The 22,616-nt window shown below is 34.3% G+C and overlaps 1 protein-coding gene across 1 annotated transcript in view; it reads left to right on the top strand.

The window, feature by feature from the left end:
- The window catches only part of ogre (optic ganglion reduced), an 80,364-nt gene extending 64,395 nt beyond the window's left edge, over window positions 1-15,969 (top strand). Inside the window, exon 5 of the mRNA XM_085946661.1 lies at window positions 14,316-15,969. Coding sequence (XP_085802787.1) covers window positions 14,316-14,891 — 576 coding nt within the window. The 3' untranslated portion in view covers window positions 14,892-15,969. The remainder of the gene's footprint in view (window positions 1-14,315) is intronic.
- Window positions 15,970-22,616: the final 6,647 nt, after the last annotated feature.

Here is a 22,616-nt window from a genome sequence, read left to right as displayed (position 1 = left end):
CAAGGATGTTATTTCCTCGTAAAACTCTTCCACTTTTTCATCAGGATAGCTCTGTGTCGGAGCATATACTTGCAAAATCTGAATGCGGTACCTAGCATTGATTTTAAGTATCACGCTTGCGACCCTGTCAGAAATGCAGTTGAACTCGACTATGCGGTCCCTCCAGGCTTTGTTGACAACAAATCCAACACCGCTCGTGCGTCCTTCATCGGTTCCTTTGGAGTACAGCACATGTCCGCTTTGTAAAGTAATAATACTCTCACCTTTACGCCTTACTTCGCTGAGTCCGACAACATCCCAGTGGATATTCCGGAGCTCTTCTTGAAACTCTACAAGTTTGGCATCGCTGGACAATGTTCTTGCGTTATATGTAGCAATGGTCATCTGTTGGCAGCCTTTTCCGGGTCTCCGGGGATTTTTAGCACCCTCTGCCTTCCTTCGCTGATCGCTGCCGTGATCAGTATCAGGTTGGCCTCCGGAGAATGAGGGCCGGGTTCTAGAAGTTTTTGTTTTCATATGAAGGTTTTGGACATAACACACCACGCTGTCCAGACGGGTTGGTGTGTGGTTTTTCTGTCTGGGTGATCCTTCCCGTAGCCAAAGGTCTCTCGTTTTAAGGCGCCAGAGTTTCGCCTTGCACCCTTCTCTATTAGCTACAGATATTATGTTGCGTTATACAGCACATTATCTGCATTGCCCGGGGGACGCCACGCGGAGGCTAGAGATAGGATTTGCTGACTTTCTTGGACAGTGGCGTCTCAACATTTTTTAGAGGTATACCTATTGGCATCGGTATACATCATTGAGGCCATAGTCATTATTATATACTTGTATGTTTTTTTAATTCAATACTGAATATACATAACGTTTCATAATGTTGAAAAACCAAAAGTGCGGCCACACCGGCAACAAGTCGCGCGACACTCGGTAAATTTTACGATAATTATCATGCTTATCGTAAAATTTAACGAGTTGTCGCGCGACTTGTTTTCGGTGTGGACCAGGCAAGAAACATAATTCTTGAAAAAAGATTAACCATGTAGGACTCGAACTCACGTCTTCCCCTAGATTTTTTTGTAATTGCATGGTTATGAGGTTTTTCAAAATTGTGTTTTTTTCAATATTTAGGTATTCGATTCTTGCTGACAGTTTAATGGTTTCATAATAATATGACGGAATAACTAAGAGACATTGGCCAGCCCTTCTTAACCCGAGACCGGAGTTCTCACGTCAATATTCTCGCGAAGTCAATCATCATTCATCACGGAACATATTACTGTCATTTATTGTGTTACCACCGTTTCACACGCAGCGAATATTATCGCGCGACCATTGTTCTTCGACGCGCCATAATATTTGATGCGTACATACCTACATACATTGTATCTATGTAAGGGTTTGCGAATTTTTCTTATATTGTAAAGTCTCTACACAATGTGTATTGGGTGAGAGCTTTACCTGCATACATCGCTTAATAACCAACTTTCGATTATTCTCTCAAATTATCAATTACGTCCCGTGTGGGTAGGCAGATTATGCGTTGCTAAGAGGCGGCACGTTATAATGGGCGCTGAATGAAGGAACGGATACAAATATTACAACTTTTGGTTTTCGATGAAGTAGACGATGCTGTCACTTTATTAGAAAGTATTGCTATGTTAGTTTAAAATATATGTAGTCAAAGCATAAAATCCTGACAACATAACTTATATTAGGTACCTATATAATATTGTCGTATTGTAACACCTACATATTATTGTAAATGCGGTTTATCACACAGAATTTTCACAAGGGTGCTTCCAAACCTGCCAGGGCAGATCTCCGCGTCACCACTATAGTTTGAGAGTAGGTTTTACGGAAATTCTCCAATAGTGTGTAAGTATGTCAATTAAACAAAATATATATTGGTGAATTATATTTGAAACTAAAATTGAAAGGGTATTATTCTAAGTCTGCCTAAGGGCGGCACTTTGCTTAAGGATATCACTGAAAATTATTGAGGGCTTACAGACAGGTCTAAATAATAGAGGTGCCTAGATGCTGGCTATTTCTATTTGTAAGTTGTATTTATGATAAACAATGTAAATTGTGCATATCGCTTTTTGATTCGAATGGGTCAATGTATGCTTGTCGTAATTGCCCTCTGTAGTTTGTCACCGGTCATCTGTCTCATCAGTCATCAGTCATCTCACTCATCACAAAGCCACAAACGATACACAACGATTTGAAGAAATATTTTTGCTTATACATACATATTTTAAAAAGCGATTTCGCGGTTGTAATTTTATTGTAGGAGTATTTTGCCGTACACAAAGGGACATCAACGCGCGACTATCTGCGTGTGCTGTATGCAACATAACGTTCATGGAACTGGAAACTATTGAAAAAGTCTAAACCCAAAGTAATATTATAATTAATTATCAACAATAAGGTCCAAACTAACTAAATTAATATCGTCATTAAATTTGTCATAATTTTGACAAATTATAGCGCAGGCGCGCACACTACAAATGATGTAGGGTACCATTTCGAAAAAATTATTCATAATAATTTAGTATTGATTTTTAATGCGACTGGAGGGGGCAGGATTAATAAAATCTAGTTGGTGTCACTGACATTAACCCCGCCTACAACTAATTACCCATGCCCAAACATACCGCACTGAGTTTAATAAAAAATACCCTGCAGCTATAACTACGGGTGCTCATCTACGAGTTATTGCGACATGTCGCATCCACGAGTGGTTATCAAATGCGCATGGTCTAATAGTCGAAATTATTTTGTTCGATAACGTCTGTTTGTGTAGACCTCGCTTTCTTGTCTTTTAGATACTACAGTTATATCCATTTATGATTAAACATCATGGATTTCTTTTATTCTATGGGACAACAGAAAGGACAACAATTATATCTTGAGTTGCGGCGATTTGGAAAATGAAAACTCAAATCGCGGCCGTATCACCATCGCTAGCTTCCAATGTAATTACATAATATATCATAAACGTGATATTATATTATTCATATTAAAATAGTGCAACAATGGTCGCTAACCAGTCTTGCCACGATATAGCGTAGGTATACATAATCCCAATTTGATCGATATTCTTTTTGGTTAATCAAGCGTCAAAGTGACGAAGGCACTTAATAAAACAAATGTCAGTGTACGCACGCGCAGTAGGTGTTAAGTGATGTGTTCACTGAAATTTAGATAACCGCCTTGAACTTTATGCAGTATTGATTCAGACGTTATCAGAGTTATCTCGAATTAAGAAACAACGAAAAGATGTTATGGAGTTAACTTATTGGAATAGGTATAGCTGCTGGTTGTTGGTAGTTAGGTATGTGCCACTGCGGTGGCGAAGGGCTGAGGTAGGCTGTTAAGATCTGACATAAATACTGCACACTAAACTTTTTCAGTCAAACGTATTATTTGTTTTCATTTAACTAAGACTTCAATGTGTAGATAGTGTTCGTTAGTTTTAAAATACAAATAATCCCTGACAAATCCAAGCCATAGTAGATAACAGTGAAAAAAATATTCGTTTATCCATAAAATATCTAGCATTGTGCCACTAAACCATACATAATTTTAGATATTTTATAGATATACGAATATTTTTTATAGATTGCTGCTTGGTTTAGGCAGGGCTTATTTATTTTTAAAATACTAATCAACAGTAATATGTATTCTTAATTCAACGAAAACAAACAGATATGACTGAAAACGTGTGCACTATTTTTGTCGGATCGCCCATAGCATACCTAAACTATTATGGTTCGATTTAGACAGGATTTAATCGAATTTTAAAAACTGACCAACACCTTCTGTAAATTGTAGTCTTAATTCAATAAAAACAAATACGTATGATTAACAAAGTTTAATGTGCACTATTTATGTCGGATCTTAACACGCTACCTCCACTCTTCGCCACTGTGTGCCAGTTAGGTAGATATTCAGTTCACTGAGATTTTCTAAAATGTCTCAAGGGTTTCGCCCCAGGGGCGGTAGGTTATATGAAAGTATGGTGAAACAGGCTAGTATGGTGAAAAAGTATGGTGAGGTGGGCTGGTAATCAATTTGTGGCAAAATTTGAACGTTAACATTATATTATATGAGTACGTTGTAATGACCAAAGTAAATCCTCTGTGATGCCCTGAATTTTTTCTATCGAGTTGCTATTTCTTGTAAGTTGTCGGCTATTGTTGGCCTGCTGCATTCAGCTGCATGAGAAAGCCGATTCCTTGCACCTCTTTTAATTTAATACCTCTATGGTTTCGACATACAAAAAAGGCTAGGAATTACTGCACAATAATGGAACAGAATGATTATTTTTACGTACTGGTTACGATGATATTTCAGTGGATATTAGTATTGCCCTAAAAGATCTACCACCACTGATAGTCGTCTTGTCGTCACGCCGCATTTCGCCGGGGTTTTTCGAACCCCAACTTTATATTATTTATTATCCAAGTGACGTTATTACAGATCTGATTATATTTTTTTCCACTGCTCGGCGGTCGCGACTCGCGAATCGTGACTTCGGAGATTTCCGCTGCTCTGTACAGACAGACCAACTACCCACAACTCTGTATCCATCGTACATTTTTTTTCGCTTGACAGGTTGAACGACTCGGCCGTAAAAGTGCTTCGGAGTCTTCAAGCGAGAGAGGTGGATGTCCTGCCCGTGTTTTATTGGATTCGTTTATCGCTACGATGATTTGAGATTTTTTTTGGACATCATGCCTCCTTTGGAAATACATCATTTTATTATAACACTATTTATATGAACACTACGTAAGGCTCTCCTTACAAGGGACGGTTGCGTTCATTACCCACGTCCCAATTATTCGACATCTGTGTAACCCTTCTATAATTTTCGTAACACTGAGTACCCCTCGTCAAAAAAAAATAAATGCATATACCTACCTACTTTATTAAACAATCAAAGTATATTTATTTTATCCATTTTTAGAAAGTACAAAAATAAAATAATAATAAACGAAAAATAAAGTTCATTCACAATAAAATACAAATAAAAGTTATATTATAAATAACATTCAATATAATCAATGAGAAGAATGAAATTGTTTATGTTGAGACAGATCATCATAATTTGGTTCCCTAGTTGTTAATTTTAATCTGAGATGCGGTTCCACATCCAAAAGCCTGTTCCTTTTTTGCCTTAATGTCTACAAATGATGAAAAAGCAACTTCACATAGGTATATATGAAGTTGGAAAAGGCAAGATGTATTTCAGTACTTTATCTGTTAAAACTGGATATACATGTTGCATTTGCAACCAGAATGATGTTAAATTGTTTAAGTATTCCTTATATTTATTTTTCAAGAATCCGTCTGAAGCTAATTCCAACAATTGCTCTTCTTCCGCGTGCGATAAACCTTCCAGCATGGATGTTGTATTGATAGCCAACGCCCGGTGCTGCGCGTACCCCCACCAAACTCTTCCCATACCCCCCAGGGGGTACGCGTACCACACTTTGGGAAACATTATCCTACACTAATATAATATAATCTGGTTCCATTTAATTCTGAGTCTAAGACAATGATAATCATTTTTATTGATTCATAACATTGACGCATGAAAATAGGTCGATCGTAAATCGGAATCGAACCTTGAACCTTCCCCACGCTATTCCGATGTTTTACCGAGTTATCCAATGTGATATTGGAATTATGGGGTGCAAGTGCATTTAATTTAATAATTTGAATGGATTCGGCTAAATTTAAAATTCACTTAATCAATTATTCTATTTACTATATAAAACAGCGAATTTAATTTATTTATATATTATATACTTAGTATACCTACTTTTCAAGTAGGAAGGTACCTATATCAATGGTACATATTAAACTTCTCTGATTTTTCTGCTCACTTCGTACGTACCTACGCATTGTTAGCAAGATTTGTTGGAATTATTTTGTTTAGGAAAGAGTTCTTCGATATCTTAAAAAAAAACCTCTTCAGAATCATATGACTGCCTTCTTTAAATTTTCTGAGTTGTCAATTGAATATTGTCGCTTTAGAATTGCGTTCGATTCGACAGTTTTTTTGAAAGGTGTAGATCGGTGATTGGCCGTTTGGAAGTCATATTCGATTTCGACTCAGTAAATAATGTTTGCAATAAGGGAAAAATATGTAGTTCATTACATAATATCATTATAGCCTAAGCCCTAAATAGAACAGCCATCGAAGCATACGAATCTGTCTTATTCACAACACACACTTTCAATGCCTTCCATTGAAGTAAAATGCTTGAAAATGTCTGCTATGTAGACACCACATGTGGTGTCTGAATTTATTTGCTAAACTATTTTAATTTTAATGAAACGTGCTTCGGAAAATACTTATCATTTCATTTATTTGCCGACTGGCGCTAAATTCTTGATCGCGTCTGTTGTGGGCTAGTTACATTTGGATGATTTGGTGTGACATCTCATAGTTTTGAGATGCCAGTAACCTCAAAGCATACGCGCACACGTCCGTACCCCCACCTGGAACGGGGGGAAAATACAAATTAATAAGGTAAATGGAATATTACTTCTTTTTCGTCGGGACCTCATGACTGTGGATCGTGACCCAAGTTATTTGGTCGTCGAAAAGCCTTCTCAACGAGTTTGTCCTAATCCCTTCGGCATTCTACGATGGTGGCCACTGGAAGACCCGTGGCATTAATTAGTGCAACCATCTGAGGAATCTAATGTTTGCTTGAATATTCTGATGCGGTTTGTCTGAATGACAAAACAGCGCAGACGACACAAACGGACACCTCTTCTTCTTCGATAGCGCTACAGCTCAAGTCGAGCTCTGGCCTCCTCCACCGCCGTCCTCCAGCCGGAACGGTCCTCCGCACGTCTTTTCCAGTTCATGATTTTTAGCAGCTGGTTGGCATCTTTTGTAATGTTGTCACCCCATCGTGTACGTGGCTTTCCCACTGGCCTTTTCGCCCCTGGGTTTCCTTCGAGGATCTTCTTCGGTATCCGTGACTCAGGCATGCGCTGGACATGGCCTGCCCAGTTTAACCTCTGGAGTTTTATGAAGTTGGAGAGTTTTGAATCTTCGTATAAGCGGTATAGTTCCGTGTTGTCCCTAATTCTCCACTCCCACCATCATTCATTCATTCGGATATCCGCCTAAGAATCTTTCTCTCAAAGCAATCCACCATTTCAGCTGCTTTCACATTTAGCGTCCATGACTCGCACCCGGACACTAACGATCCTAATAATTACGACCGTTAGGCCATGCGCATTTAATAACTACTTGTGGATGCAGGGCTCGTAATGGACCGGAGCGCCGGTCCGGTTCGCGAAATCGGCAACATGATCGCTCCGTCTCGTAGAAAAAACAATTTTACCATTTGAGCTAGATAGGTCATATAACAAAATAATCTAACACAGTTATTTTTATAAAACGCACATAGAATTAGATAACTACATATGTCAATATTTTCAGAAAATTGACGTGCGCTCCGGTTCGTAAATTTTACGCTGTGTGAATGCGACAGTTCGCAATATCCTGGTGAGCACTTTCAGTTATAGGTATAGTTCAGATGTTTATTGATGTTAGACTGTCAGTACGGAGTGTCTGATTATGGAGAATGTACATGAAAAAATGCTGCGGTTCGCGGTTGAAGCGACCTGAAGATATAAGTAGTAGGCGGGGTAAATGTGGAAAACAAAGGCGACTATTAGATTTTATTAACCGAGTTTCCCAGACCTCCCTCACATCATTTTTATGAGTGCGTGCCTGTATATAATGTGATATAAAATTCATTTTTTAGTTAGGATGTAAATATTAGCGATTATTTTATTAAGGAGTTTTCGACGCTGGATTATCATTCCACCAAGGTTTTTACTCTGCTCAATCAAACCGTCGGTATTGGATATTATGATGTTGTCAGATATATCTGTCTAATAATAAAATAACAAAGAGAATTAGCCGTTTCCGGTGTGGCGTGCGCACGTCTGCTATTGTTGCTGTATGCGCAGACCACGTGGTCGCTCCGTTTCCTTTCTACATCGCGCATGTGTGACTGAATTAAACACATTCGTGCAATTTACTGTATTATCGTTGTTTTTCTTCTTTATTAATAACAGCATGTGTTGTTATTTACAGTGGTGGATTTCGGACTACGTAATGCGAACGAAAAAACTTCCGAATATGATAGAGGGTTGCAAAGATATTGTCACGATTGACCGTTACTTGGTCCTCCACTAAAAAGTGGTCCCATGCCATTGGTTTCGAATGTCGCAGCGAGGGAAGAATAAAAATTTGCACGTAAATGGGTAGTTGACCGTGCGTTGTTGTATCGGAAATAGATGGCCGTATAGTATTCATATTCATTCAATTCATGTATATTTAATATAGTTACAAACTACATAATATAATATATTATATACCAGCGGAATACTGGGGAAAGACAGAAGGAAATATGTAGGTACGTAAATCGGAATTACAATCATATCGTATAATTTATATAAAACTCTGGTTTGGAGCTCGTAAGTATTAAGTCGTACCTATATACTACTAGTAAAAATGACAGCAGATATTTGATACAAATCAATATAAAATGTATGTTCTTATTGAAGCTAATAAAATTGGAACAATAATTATGAGAACAGGACAAAAACCAAAAAGTCTAAAAACGGTTTTTCGCAAAGAGTGAGTCCAATCTCTTTGGTTTTTCGGTAATTTCATATTTAAAAAAAAACCACTGTTCAAAACCACTTTAACTATCATGTTACATTCGCTTTTTGAATGATAGAATCACTCATATTTTTAAAATCAGTTTATAGGCTCTCCTGTAAAATTCACTATTATTTGGTCTTTGTCCAGTTCTCATTCTCAGGTCTTCAATTTCTGTTTGCCATGCACCAGGTACAATGCATATTTTTTTGACCTCAATGCCATAAGGTCATCTTTTTCCGGTAATACAGCTCACGGTGAACTATGCTACGGTGAAATATAATACATACGTACAATTTACATGTAACCCCAGGAGAGATATCTGGGTCATCTTATCTTGATTCCATTATTTCGTAAACATATACATAGATGAATGTTGAAATCCACCTAAATTGCAATTGGATATTGAAAATTCGTGTTTATGGCTTTGGCAAAATTGAGGTTTTATAGTAGGTGTGTGTCCGAACACCGAAAAATGTGGGGGTCTGTCTTCTTAATACGGCCCTGATCCTGATGGAACAAGGCGAGCCCTTTCTGCAGTTGGGTTGAATATGAAATTTTGTACAAAATAATTTTAAAAAAAAATACTAAAAATGCATATTTTGTTTTCAAATTATCACCGTACAAGCGGCGATTCCACTGTTGGTTGAAGGGCTCTCCAATAGGATTCTATTTCTCTCGGTGATATGCATTGCGTTGCCAGGCACTTGACTCTCTTGTCGATCCGGCGGTCTCTGCGTATAGGTACTCTGGTACCCGGACATTTTATTCTTCATGGGTACCTACTATATACTGGATTTGTCCAGCGACTATCGTATTCGATCTGTGTCCTGACCTTTTCTATTAGAGTTTTTTAAGAAACCATGATAGCATATTATCGACTGTTTCCTTATATATTGTTCTAAGTTTAGGTATAGTATATCAGTTGCGAAGGGTGGAGGTAGGCCGTTCCGCCATAAATAGTGCACATTAAACTTTGTTAGTCGTACGTATTTGTTTTTATTGAACTAAAACTATAATTTTCAGATGGTGTTGGTTAGGTTTTAAAAATCAATTGAACTCTGCCTAAACGAAACCATAATATTTTTGGTATACTTACTTTGGGCGATACGACAAAATTGTGCACACTTTTTTATTCATACTTATTTGTTTTCGTTGGATAAAGAATTCATTTATTACACACATTGTTGGTTATTTTTTTATTTAAATTCATTAAGCTCTGAATAAACCAAACTATAATACATACAACATAATATTCTTCTATATATAAAATATCCATAGTTATGTACGATTTAATTGCATAATTTTACATATTTTATAGATAGACGAGTATTTTTTTTACTATTATCTATTATGTATTGTGGCAGGGTTTAATTGAATTTTAAAAACTAAACAACACCATCTGTATAGTGTACTCTTATTTCAATGAAAACAAGTACCTACGTATGACTGACAAAGTTTAGCGTGCACTATTTATGGCGGATCTTAACAGCCTACCTCCACCCTTCGCCACTGGTATATATATTATATTATAATATATGTATATCTCGAATTTACTGTAGATTAATATTTTCATATACTTATATTTAACTATATGAAAATATGAATCATGAATTATACAATTGATATAACGAATCCACCACTGATGTTATATTCTTGAGAATTAGCCTTCGGAAAATGTATATAGTTGTACAAGTACAATACAATTCAATTATTTTGTTTAAATTAACTTTCGTGTGAACTTTTCAAGGATAATTACTAATTTATTATTGATTTACAGTGGTAAGGTTAACTAAACCCCATAGACCAAGGCCCTTGTTGTACTGAATAAATTATTATCTATATTTTATAACAATAATTTGGTATATTGAAAGTAGAAGAATGACAATACAACATTATTACATAGTTGAAGGTATTTAAAAATTTGGTAGCAACCCAGCATAATTAATTTATTTTTTCTTCAAGGTGAAGTGCAGTGCTAGGTTAGGTAAACCAGTAGTTTTTAGTAATACTAATATGACTCGGTTATGTTCGTTGATATGCTGAATTTGTAAACTTTCGGAAGTTTTCGATGGGTAAGGCAGTGGCCAAGACTCCATACTAGGCGATTATTTTAAGCCTACCTTTTTAAGAAAAATATTTTTTAATTGCATATTGACTTATTTATATGATCACTTGATTATATATTCTATAAAATAAATTATTTAGCCAACGAGTGATGCCGTATGTGTAGAAATGTATTACACAGATAATTACAAAACAATCTGCAAAGGTTTTAAAAAATATACCACAGCGCGCCACCTGTCTTGACGTAATTAAAGGTCGGATTATGTTTCAAATAATTCTCAAATTTTTTCATATGGACTTTACGTCACGTAGCCCCGCCCAGTCTATCGAATTGTATGAACTAAGGTAAGCTCCGATCGCAGAGCCTAAAACTAAATTAATTAATAATCGGATAATTTAAAAAAAATATTTTTTATGGTTTAATCGAATATTAACGCATTCGCTGCTGAGTAGATAATGATTTTTTAATTAGCACCTTTAAAATGCACGTTAATTACATCGATCGGCCGCCTGGTCATTACACGCATGTGCGTCTTCAGCGTCCAAAGTATTAATAAATATAGACTGTTTTTTAAAATAAAAAAGAACTTACTTAAGAAGAAAGTACCTACCTATTCATTAGTAGTAATATCGTATTATCCTCTTATTTCTCGTAAGTATAACTGACAAGTGTGTTCTTTTTATCAGATCTCCACAGCCTGCCTCTTTCCAAAAGTCACCCTTTGCCACTGGGGTAAGGTGGTAATTCGGGGGGGGGGGGGGGGGGGGGGGGGGGGGAACGCAGGGATGCTGCCCGTGTATAGATCCACAAGTATAAGTTATCCGCTGAGTGACGGCACCGCATGCTAATATCTATGTATTTTTTGACATAATCAATCAATACTTTTTATAATGTGATGAGCTTAGTTCTAAATTCGAACACCTGGCGATTTATGATAGTTATACAAACTGCCCGTGAAATATCTTAACGAAAAGATGGATGAACAAAATCAACGGTTCAGCCAACAATGCCGAAGATTGCCGAGTGTCCGATAATGGCCCACGTCTACCTCTACATACCTATTAATAGTTTTCATGTATTCTATTTAATTCTAAAATCTCTATATTATTGAATCTAACTTCGGTTTGGCCGCAGTACCGATTGTAAATTTCGTATTCTGTCACAGTCCTTATCAGTGGCAATATCAAACACTCACATTAAATGAACAATCCCAAAAAAATCGCAGATGTCACACGTAGATACCTACATAACTACAAAACGTCAAAACAGGCTAAAAATAGTTGGTAATGCAAACTTTGGTTGAAAATAAGTATTTTCCTAATAATCTAGTCTCTTTTCGATTTTGTCATTTTTTCAGGACTTTTGACAAATGCACCTACATATTTTATGTAAAAATAAATAGAACATAATATTTACGAATGATCATAAAAAACCCATTCATTCAGTTTTGCCATGGTCTACTTTACCATCAATTAACCGGATTACCTTTGTGGTAAAGAACCGAAATGTAAAATAGTGATAATAATTGTCAGTATAACATTGAAATGTATATTTAAAAACAATCATAATGTGTATTTCTCATTATGTTTCATTTTTATCGCGCGAATTGTTAGTTTTTTTTATGTACATACCTACTCCTAATTATTTTTGCAGATTGTGGTTGTCGTGATTGTGTTTCTGATAGTTGATCTATGTCCGATTAATATCCATATCCTATATTGTTCTGCCCCTATTACCTACTCCGTATTTATCGATTTTATTTTTATTATTCAGCATTGATTTTTTCGCGAGAATATTTTTCCATTTGCGCAGCTTCTTTCCAATTTTTTTGTGGGAATTAATCACACATCAAGTTAGTCAAAATTCACACCAACAGCAAATATTCAAACATTAAGAAAATAGTTTTCACATAAACTAAATAATACCAAACATAAGTAACGTACCACAATTTAAAAATATAATGTAAACTTAGTTTTGAGACTAGTCACATGGAAAAAGGACAAAATTCACAAAGCGAAACAATATTTATTTTCAAAAAGCAAATAATAATCTTTACTTGTGGCTGATGTTTCTATGGTCGACTATTATTGTCACGTATTTCAGATCTGTCAAGTAAAGTATGACATTACTAAAGAAATTGTCGACATATCAATAAAAACGAATATGAATAATTGATGACAATAATTTATTGTACTTATCTAATTTTATCATTGGACATTATTAAGTAGGTATATATGTCAAAATTAGATATGAACTAATAAACGATGCGATCCATTATAATGTTTTATCACTGAAAATTTTTTCTAACAGTGTGTCATTGTGATATTAGAGAAAATATTGGTTTTTGCCTAGTTAACCTTAAAAATGACTAGGTACATGATAATTATAACCTTTCATCAAACTAATCATTTTTTTGAATGAGAATATGTACAATATTAAGTATACTCATGTTAAAATATTCTTACCTATATCTACCTAATTTAACAGCAAAGAAGGCAAAATGTATTTTCCGTAGATACATACACCTATTCACTCTCCAGTGGTGCAATACAAGTATATTTTATTGTGCGAATATAATAATAATATATTCCCCATGATTTTTTACTTTTTCGGAAAGTCAAGACCTTCTTTTTCAAACTTTCATCCCATTTTTTTTTTTAACCCAAATCGATGTTTTACGCCTAAGGCATAAAGCCCATTGACGCAGCGAGTGGGGCGCTCGCGAAAAATTTCTACAAGTGGCGCGTAAATCATCGGAAATACAACGTAATCAAATACGCCAGCGCACACTGGATTTGACGACGCCTTGTGCCCGCCTGCCCCATGAGTCACCGTTTTTCGCTTCTCAGCGATACGAAATAACGAAAATACAACGTAGTCCATTCATTGAACACATCAAGCAAAATCACGCTCCTCGAAGCGTCGTCGATAAGACGGGTGAGAAGCCATGATATAAGAACAGTGTACTCTTTGTTTAGTTATTGCGTGTCCAATTTTAATTACAAGCCCCGAGAAATAATATAATATTTTTATTGCTTTGTTATGAGAGACGCTGTAATAATAATTATTTTGTGCTTCTTGGGCCCCTTATTACATAGGTGAAGGGTAATGCGCGGGTGGGAGGGGGCCTACTCAGTAGTGAGCGCGTCGAGCGCTGTTTTGGTGGGCTTTATGCCTAAGCCTAATATTAAAAAGAATTCCACCGGACCGAGGATGACACCTTTTTTAGTTTACCTTCCAAAAAAATCATGTTGGACACTGTAATAACAGCTTGTTGAACCGACTTGAATAGTCTTACACTCTTGATTCATATTTCAGGAATCTCGAAGGATGTGGTTAGAATCCTGTGAATCACAATCACAGAGATAATATTATGTAGGCTGATCCACAAGACAAAGGTTGTGATCACCAACCACCAACCACATGAGTCGTATTATATGATTGAACCATAGAGATTCTTGATTATATTTAAATCTTTTTTTTCTGTCTCTGTTTTATTTAAGTCACATCATTACTAATCAATGTTTTTCTCTCAATTTCCAGCGCCACAAGATGTACGCGTTCCGCTACTGGGCCTGCGAAGCGCTGTGCCTCATCAATATAATTCTGCAGCTGTGGATGATGGACAGCTTCTTCAATGGGGAATTCATGTCGTACGGACTCCGCGTTATGCACCTGACGGAAGAACCGCAAGAAGATCGGATCGACCCGATGATATACATATTCCCTCGCGTCACAAAATGTATATTCCACAAGTATGGTGCGTCAGGATCAATACAAAAGCATGACAGCTTGTGCATACTGCCGCTGAATATCGTCAACGAAAAGACTTACATCTTTTTATGGTTCTGGTATATCATTCTCGCCGTCGTGCTTTGCATATTGCTCGTGTACAGAGGAATGATAATATTTCTGCCGGAAGTCAGACCGAGATTGTTAAGAGCGAGGAACCGCATGATCACGAAGGACATGGCCGAAGCCATCTCGAAGAAGACAGATGTCGGAGACTGGTGGATTCTCTACATGCTCGGTAGAAATATGGATCCTCTGATATATACCGAAGTTGTTTCGGAGTTGAGTAAAAAGCTGGACAGTGACGATCCACCGATAACCGGGTGAGGGTCGGAGAAGCGGCGTGTTCAAAGGTTCTGATGATTGGTAACCTTCGACGGAGCATATGCCGCTGGTTTTCGATTTTGTTCGACTCTTTTTAAAAGCAATGGTGTCTGGGGGATGTTGTAATTTAAACCTAACAGTTTCGATAGATGTGACCAATTAAGTAAACAATAATAATCATCATCATCCATGTTCTGTTTTGATATCGGTCATGTGGCGTTTATTATCCCAGAAACTATTGTTTTAATAAGTATGCATTCTGTGGTAGATTTTTAAAAATAAATATGACTGATTTGAATGAGACACGAATTATGATTAAAGTTTAGCATCTTCTCGTATTTGTATATGATTTTAAATTTAATAGAAACTCAATTTTGTATTATGTCTTGACATACATAGTATTATTTCGTTTCACTTCCGAGACAGTGAAACAAGAAACTTGGCAATGTATTGATAATTAAATATCTTCTTACTAGAGAAGATATACTGTATTATTTATACATTGTCAAATATGTGAAGTCACTTATTTCATTTGAAATTGTGATTTTTTACATTAGTTTTGAATGTAGCAATTAATTCCTTTAGTATGTAGGTACTTTACATGAGTTAATAAATTTCCAATTTTATAATAAACGATATAATTAATAAGTTACACGCGTCTATTGTGTACGTACGTTAAAGTCAATTTTGATATGCGAATTTACAATTTTGTACTGAAACAATTTTTACAATCGTAGATTAGGATGTAAAAGATAATTTTTAGATAGGAAAAACAACACTGGAATCAATATTAATCTTTGTTGTGTTGATGTTTGTTTAGTATTGAATTGTACTTCTACTTAGTCAGTAATTTTATTAATAATTGTATGTATGATTTTTCAACACAATTTACCCTAATTATTATTTAACAGTAAACAGTAAATTATTGCTCTAATAAGGGACTGTAGGGTTGTTAATACAGTAAAACCCTGACAACGTTTTTGAAGGGACTAACAAAAAACAAGATTTAAAGATATAACTTATTTTTTTATTAAAAACACATTCAACCTGGTTTGGTGGATCTTTTTGGCTTGTTTATATACGACGAAAGTCATGTTCAACTGCTTTGCAGGCCAAAAAGAGATCCTCATCAATGGCACTCAGCTCGAACAGGTGAAAAGCTACATCTATCTGGGACAACAAGTATCTATAGATGGATGTATATTTGATGAAATTGTTCGCAGAGTAAAGCTAGGCTGGAGTGCTTTTGGCCGCTTGAATAATGTCTTCAAAAGTGACCTTCCACTGTGCCTAAAACGCAAAGTGTTCAACCAGTGTGTGCTTCCCGTGATGACATATGCGTGTGAAACATGGACCCTAAGTAAAAGAGAGATCCAGAAACTTAGAGTAGCACAACGTGGTATGGAGAGGTGCATGCTGGGCATAACGCGAAAGGACAAAAAGAGGAATGAGTGGATAAGGAAGCAGACAAGGGTTTGCGATGTAATAGATTTTATTAAAAGCCTTAAATGGAGATGGGCTGGACACATAGCTCGAAGAAGAGACAATCGTTGGACAAATCTAGTCATCCAGTGGTATCCAAGAAGTACAAAACGTCCACAAGGTAGACCTAGAGGCCGCTGGATCGATGAAATGATAAAGTTCTGCGGAAGTACGTGGCAACGCAATGCACAGGACCGAGAGAAGTGGAAGCAACTTGAAGAGGCCTTCATCCAGCAGTGGATAGATTCAGGCTGATGATGATGATGATGATATAAAAAAAAATCAATAAAACAAAACAATTTAACTTACTTAACAAACAAAACGGAAAAATTATGTAATAAACAATAAGAATAAAAAATGCAACCATAAAAGTTAAAAAAATAAAAGATTGCCCGTTAAACTGCGTTTTATAAACTTGACCACCTTGTATACTGCAGCCGTGTTTATAAAAAGGGAATGCACATATGCACCACTTACATGGCCAAATTAAAATTATTGAGGTTTCACTGTATTATGATGCGTTGGTACAAACTAATTTCCACGGCTTATAAAAAAGATGGTTGCTACTAAGGCCTTTATGTCATTGATGGTTTTGTGGTAATGATCAGTTTATTATGGCATAAAGCTTTCTTTTACTGCAATAATTAATAGCTTTCTACATAGAAATACAATGAAATTGAAGTTGACATCTTTTATAATAATATTTCTATAAAAAATGGGATTTCCATGAACCAAATTTTATTTATATTTAGCCGGCTATTGGATGTCAGTTTAGAATTTGTATAAATATATTTAATGTCAATTTATGATATTGCAATAATATTGCCAGAATTGAAATTTAAGCATCTCTTTTTTTAGAAGTTTACTTTAGTTATCGATGGATCAATATGTATTAATTACATTACTTTTATTATGTTTTAACCGAGGTATAGAGTTAGTTATTGTATTCTTTGTTTATATTCTTCTTATATTTAATTTATATAATTATTTCAACTTTGAATACATGCATATCACTGCCTTATAATGTCATTTATTTAGATATTATGATTATGAATAATTTTTATATATTATACTCAATGAACTATAATGAATTTCAATGGATAATCATTATTATTTCGATTAAGGTATTTTTTTATTATTTTTATTGACGTTTTAATTTGCATGTCAGTCATTTAAATTATTGCTTTAATATTTAGGGTAGTTTTATATAATTTGCCATGACAATTATAATATATATCTTCATGTTCTCTGAATTCCTCTTCTACTGCCTTAGTCTGCTTTGGCTCAGCGTGGATGTAATATAATATTATTCTTCTGTTGTTTTTTTTAATACTGTTGACACTGGGCAGTTGCGAAAGTAGACTGTGAAGATCCGACATAAATAGTGCTCACTAAACTTTGTCAGTCATACTTAGGCTCATTTTCCAGTCACCCTGACTGTCAGCGCTGACAGTCAGCGAGGATGACGCGCGTCACGTACGGTGGGCGCTGATGCTAGCAATCAGTTTTATTAGGAAAGCGTGACTGGAAAATCAGCCTTATTTATTTTCATTGAACTAAGAATACAAATTGACGATATTATTGGTTAGTTTTTAAAATTCAATTAAACTCTGCGTACACCAAGCCGTAATAGATAACGGCCAAAAAATATTCGTCTATCTATTAAGTATCTAAAATTATGTCATTAAATCATACATAATTTTAGATATTTTATAGTTAGAAGAATATTTTTCGTCTATTATGGTTTGCTTAGGAAGGGTTTAACTGAATTTCAAAAACCATCTGAAATTTTTATTCTTAGTTCAATGAATAAAAAAAAATATGTCTGACAAAGTTTAGTGTGCACTATTTATGTCGAACCTCCACAGCCTATCTCGCTACTGATACTGAGTAACATCATTCTGACTGGTACTGTGCAATGCACTTCCACAGTACCTAATTATTATCAATCTTGGGTCGATTTTGTCGCCGTACTTGTACTTGAACGTACTTGGTTAAAAAGTTTTAAAAGGCTTTATTAATTCCTTTCATTTTTATTTTTAAAAATGTTATTTGACCAAGAATCTCTTATGGACAAACTTGTTCGATATCTCATGCATGATATGGTTGAGTTTGTTGTGTAACTGAGGTGTTATGCAGCGCGCTGTTCACATCAAATAATAATATTCTTAATGATCTTTGTATCCACTAAGTATTTCATCGACACACAGAACAGTTTTAAAATCAACTCTCGTGTTATATTATAATTTTTTTGAATTAGAAAAATTAATGACTGAAGATTTGGTTTTTCTTGTCAGTTTTTTGTTGTCTTGTCGATTAGCCCTAGGCTGTATTCCGAACAGCTCTATTCTTTAATGGCCAAACATGTTGCAACAATGAAGGCAAATTAAATAATTTGATATGTTTTTTGTCAGTGGTCTGGTAATTTCTTTTGTTATGTATGATTGTTGTAAATTGATATTTAAATGATGCCTTGTCCTTCTGATTGTTAAATAAATAGACAAGCTTGTGCTAATTGCATTTACGTAATATCATATTACACATGTTTAAGAATCTTTTATTTCTTTGTAAAGACACAGCTAATAATTTATATTTAATAATCTTTCATTTTCCGATATATCCGTATCATCTATATATCGAACAACTGCTAAACCTAAAATCCAATCTCTAAACCTTTTGAACAATTTTTCATCAAGATGTGAAATATTTTAAAATTAAATTAATAAATGCGCGATAATAACGATCTTTATTTCATATTCGTGGCGATACCAGCGAAGCTATTCTATACACAATACGGCTATCGGCGTTAGTTTATCATATTTATATATTGAGGCAGTTAATTGTTACAATAATTTAACTGTCTAAATGAAACCGTCAAAAAGTGCTATGTTTTAACATCCCTTCTCTTGGCTGTGTTAACTTTTAGAGCGAGATAGACAGTTTTGACAGTTTAGATGGCTAACTTATTGTAATAATTATAATACCTCAATACATAAATATGATTAAGTGATAATATCTATCACTTTAGCCGTTGATTGCCGCTTTGTTTATAGAATAGACCCACAGACACATATTGGAAATTGACTAATTTGTTTATCTTTCGACGGTGTCAATAGACTATTCTTTGCATTAAATAATAATATTCGTATATAAATGTGCACAAACAAACAGAAATAATATATTATTGTAGATGTAGAATTGTACAACAACAATTATTATATACGCACAAAATAATCACAACTTGTTTATTTTGTATTTATATTAGTAGTATGAAATAATATTGTCCCAGACTTAATTTAAATATTTATTTATTATTTCTGGAATTGTCAACACAAAGACTACTTTGTAATAAACTAAATGGGATATCAGAAATTTAATTTATAATTATTCATCTTCAAAGTGCTTTTATCTACTTTTATAATATTATTAAAATTAATATAAACCTCAAGTATTGTGTTTTTAATTCTCATCATATGTAAAGAAATAGATTAGCACTAGCGTAGAAGAGATTCTATTTTTTATACTGATTTACAATTAATGATAATTGCATTTCTACAATATGATTGCTAATTATTAGGGTGTGTATGTAAAAGCAATAGGTATGCTATAATTATGTATTGTATGTGTGAAAAATATAAAAAAATACGTTGGTTACTATTATCATAAAATTTTGAACTTGTATGGTTGGTTCTTATTGCTGTGTATGTAAATCTTACAAACTATTAATTTTTAACATTTTCTCGTCTTTATATTATTATTACTACGTATCTATTCATTCAAATATTAAAAGTGATTTATTATTATTCTAGTAAATTAATTAATTCTTATTTAAAATTGTTTTTGAATTTTTTCAGTAGTAGGGATAAAAATCATTTCTGACTCTATTTAACTAACTTTACTTTGCTTTTATGAGGCTTGACTCTCGAGTAGCCCCATGGTGGTGTAATTAATGCAAGCTGTGAATGCGGTTTCGGATCTGCATTAGCATAAATTACATGTTTTTTTTAATGTGTGTGTTCAAATAAAAGATCCCAACTATTTCTCATTATAAACATCTGTTAACTCATTCGCTGCCGACTAGATAATGATTTTTTAATTACCACCTTTAAAATGTACGTTAATTACATCGATCGGCCGCCTGGTCATTATGCGCCAAGTGCTTCTTCAGTGTCCAAAGTTTTAATCAGTTAATGTAACCTCAACTCTGCGGAGAATCATTTGGTCCGCTTAGGAGTGAAAATATAAATTTACTTGTTTCTATAACAACGATTAATCAACATAGACAAAATTCTCCAATGTTATCCATTTAACGCAGTTGATATTCATTTACCTCAGTATGCTACTCAATGCATCGACGCGGTGTCAACAAAATTCACGATGCCACTTGTTATTGCGTTTGGTAAAATTACCGCTATTGCTATGGTCACTTGTTTATTCTTTTTCTCCATATTATGATTAATGACCTAAATAATATTATATGGTGAAAACATTGTGCTTAAAATGCATTTAAAATATTATTTCACATGATAAAAGGTTCTTAATATGAAACGTTGATTGAAATATTGACTATGGCAGATGTCAAATTGAATGTGTGAGATTTCATTGGAATTTTGAGTATAATATTTTATATTGCAAAGATCTTGTGTATTTTTCAACTACCCATTATACTTTGTTGGCAGTTTATTACATAGTATCTACAAAAGTGTACTCTATTTTTAACCATTTTCAGTTTTATTAAAATAAAACAGTCTTTATAATTAATAAGATTTTATTTAAATGCGTTATTGTATTGTCTTAAGTTATTTTTTTTCAATTTAATTCTCATTATATTAAACATTGTGTTTATCCAATCAATGAAGTTAATGATAGTTCTAGATAGATATACAAGATAATATTATAATTTGTAAGAATGAAGATGTAATTGACTACAAGACTTTTTGATCATCATACTACTGCTGTCAATGTTGCGGCTCCAAATTATTGTTGATTACGATAAGGTTTGATATCAGACGAGTTTTTAAATGTTATCATTCCATTTTCATGTAAAAATAAAATATGTTTCGAAAAAAAGTGTAGTTTTATTTCTGAAATCGCTTACTTACTATGGAATATTATTTTTTCTTTTAATTGATGCTCGACGGAGGTAACTATAATATGAGGCATCCACAGTGAAACCCTGATTTAAAAATAAAATGTTAATGGAGAGAATTTCAATTGGTTTAGTGCAGTGGTCACACACCGCGGCTCGCGTGCCACATGCGGCTCTTTGGGTATTGGCGTGCGGCTCTTTGCCAAATTCCCAATTCACAATTTTTACAAAAACTTTTGCAAAATTCACAATTTTTATTTTTTATCATGGATTTATTACACTTATTATTTATAATGACATTATCGCGAGACTAATTTTTCCTCCGTGATGGTTGATGCAAGAAGGTATGATTGTTGTTTTAAATCCATCCATTGTAGAAGCCGACAAATAAAATTTTTCTCCATTTGATATTGACACAAGCACTTTTGAAATACAATTTTATTGGTGGATTTAACAAGCAAAGAGGTTTGGAGCTCCAAATTTGTAGGTCTTGCCACTAAAATTGAGTATTTGGAGAGAGAAAAATGCAATTTTATTTCACAACACAAGTGGAGCGCTCTAAAAGATCGACATAAGGTAGATACTACGATTTTTAATACATGAAATAGCTTTCCTAACTCATATTCGAGTCTACATAATGTGTATGTGAACAATCATTTTCAAACATGAACAATATAAATAGCATTTAGAGAAGCCAAATAACCGATGAGAATTTCGAGTCGCGCCTGAAATTAAAAGTTGCATACCAAACGTACAGAAACTCTCCAAAGGAATGCAAGGAAAGTAGGTCATTGTTCACATTAGTTTTAAGGAATGTGTGAAAATTGTATGTAATTCATATTCTGTAAAAATTATATTTATAATTTCAACAATAAAAACATATATTTACGTTAGTTTTATTTGGGAAATCTTCGCTTCATAAATAAACACTTATAAAATGTAATCAATTCATTTAAATAAATCGTATTTATAAAAAATATACGTATGGCTGTCGAAATTTTTTTAACCGTTGTGCCACTCATATTTGGCTCCTTTGGTTCAAAAGTTTGCCAACCCCTGGTTACTAGCACTAGCATAACTTGTTTTTATATTATATATAAATATACTCTTCCAATATTATCAATTGATTTAGTGTTGTACGTCATACATTCTAATAA

Source organism: Rhyacophila brunnea, unplaced genomic scaffold, assembly GCF_057557595.1.
Source record: "Rhyacophila brunnea isolate RB1 unplaced genomic scaffold, BYU_Rbru_1.0 scaffold_2, whole genome shotgun sequence".
NCBI classification, from domain to species: Eukaryota; Metazoa; Arthropoda; class Insecta; order Trichoptera; family Rhyacophilidae; genus Rhyacophila; species Rhyacophila brunnea.
This window is presented reverse-complemented; position numbering and strand designations above follow the sequence as displayed.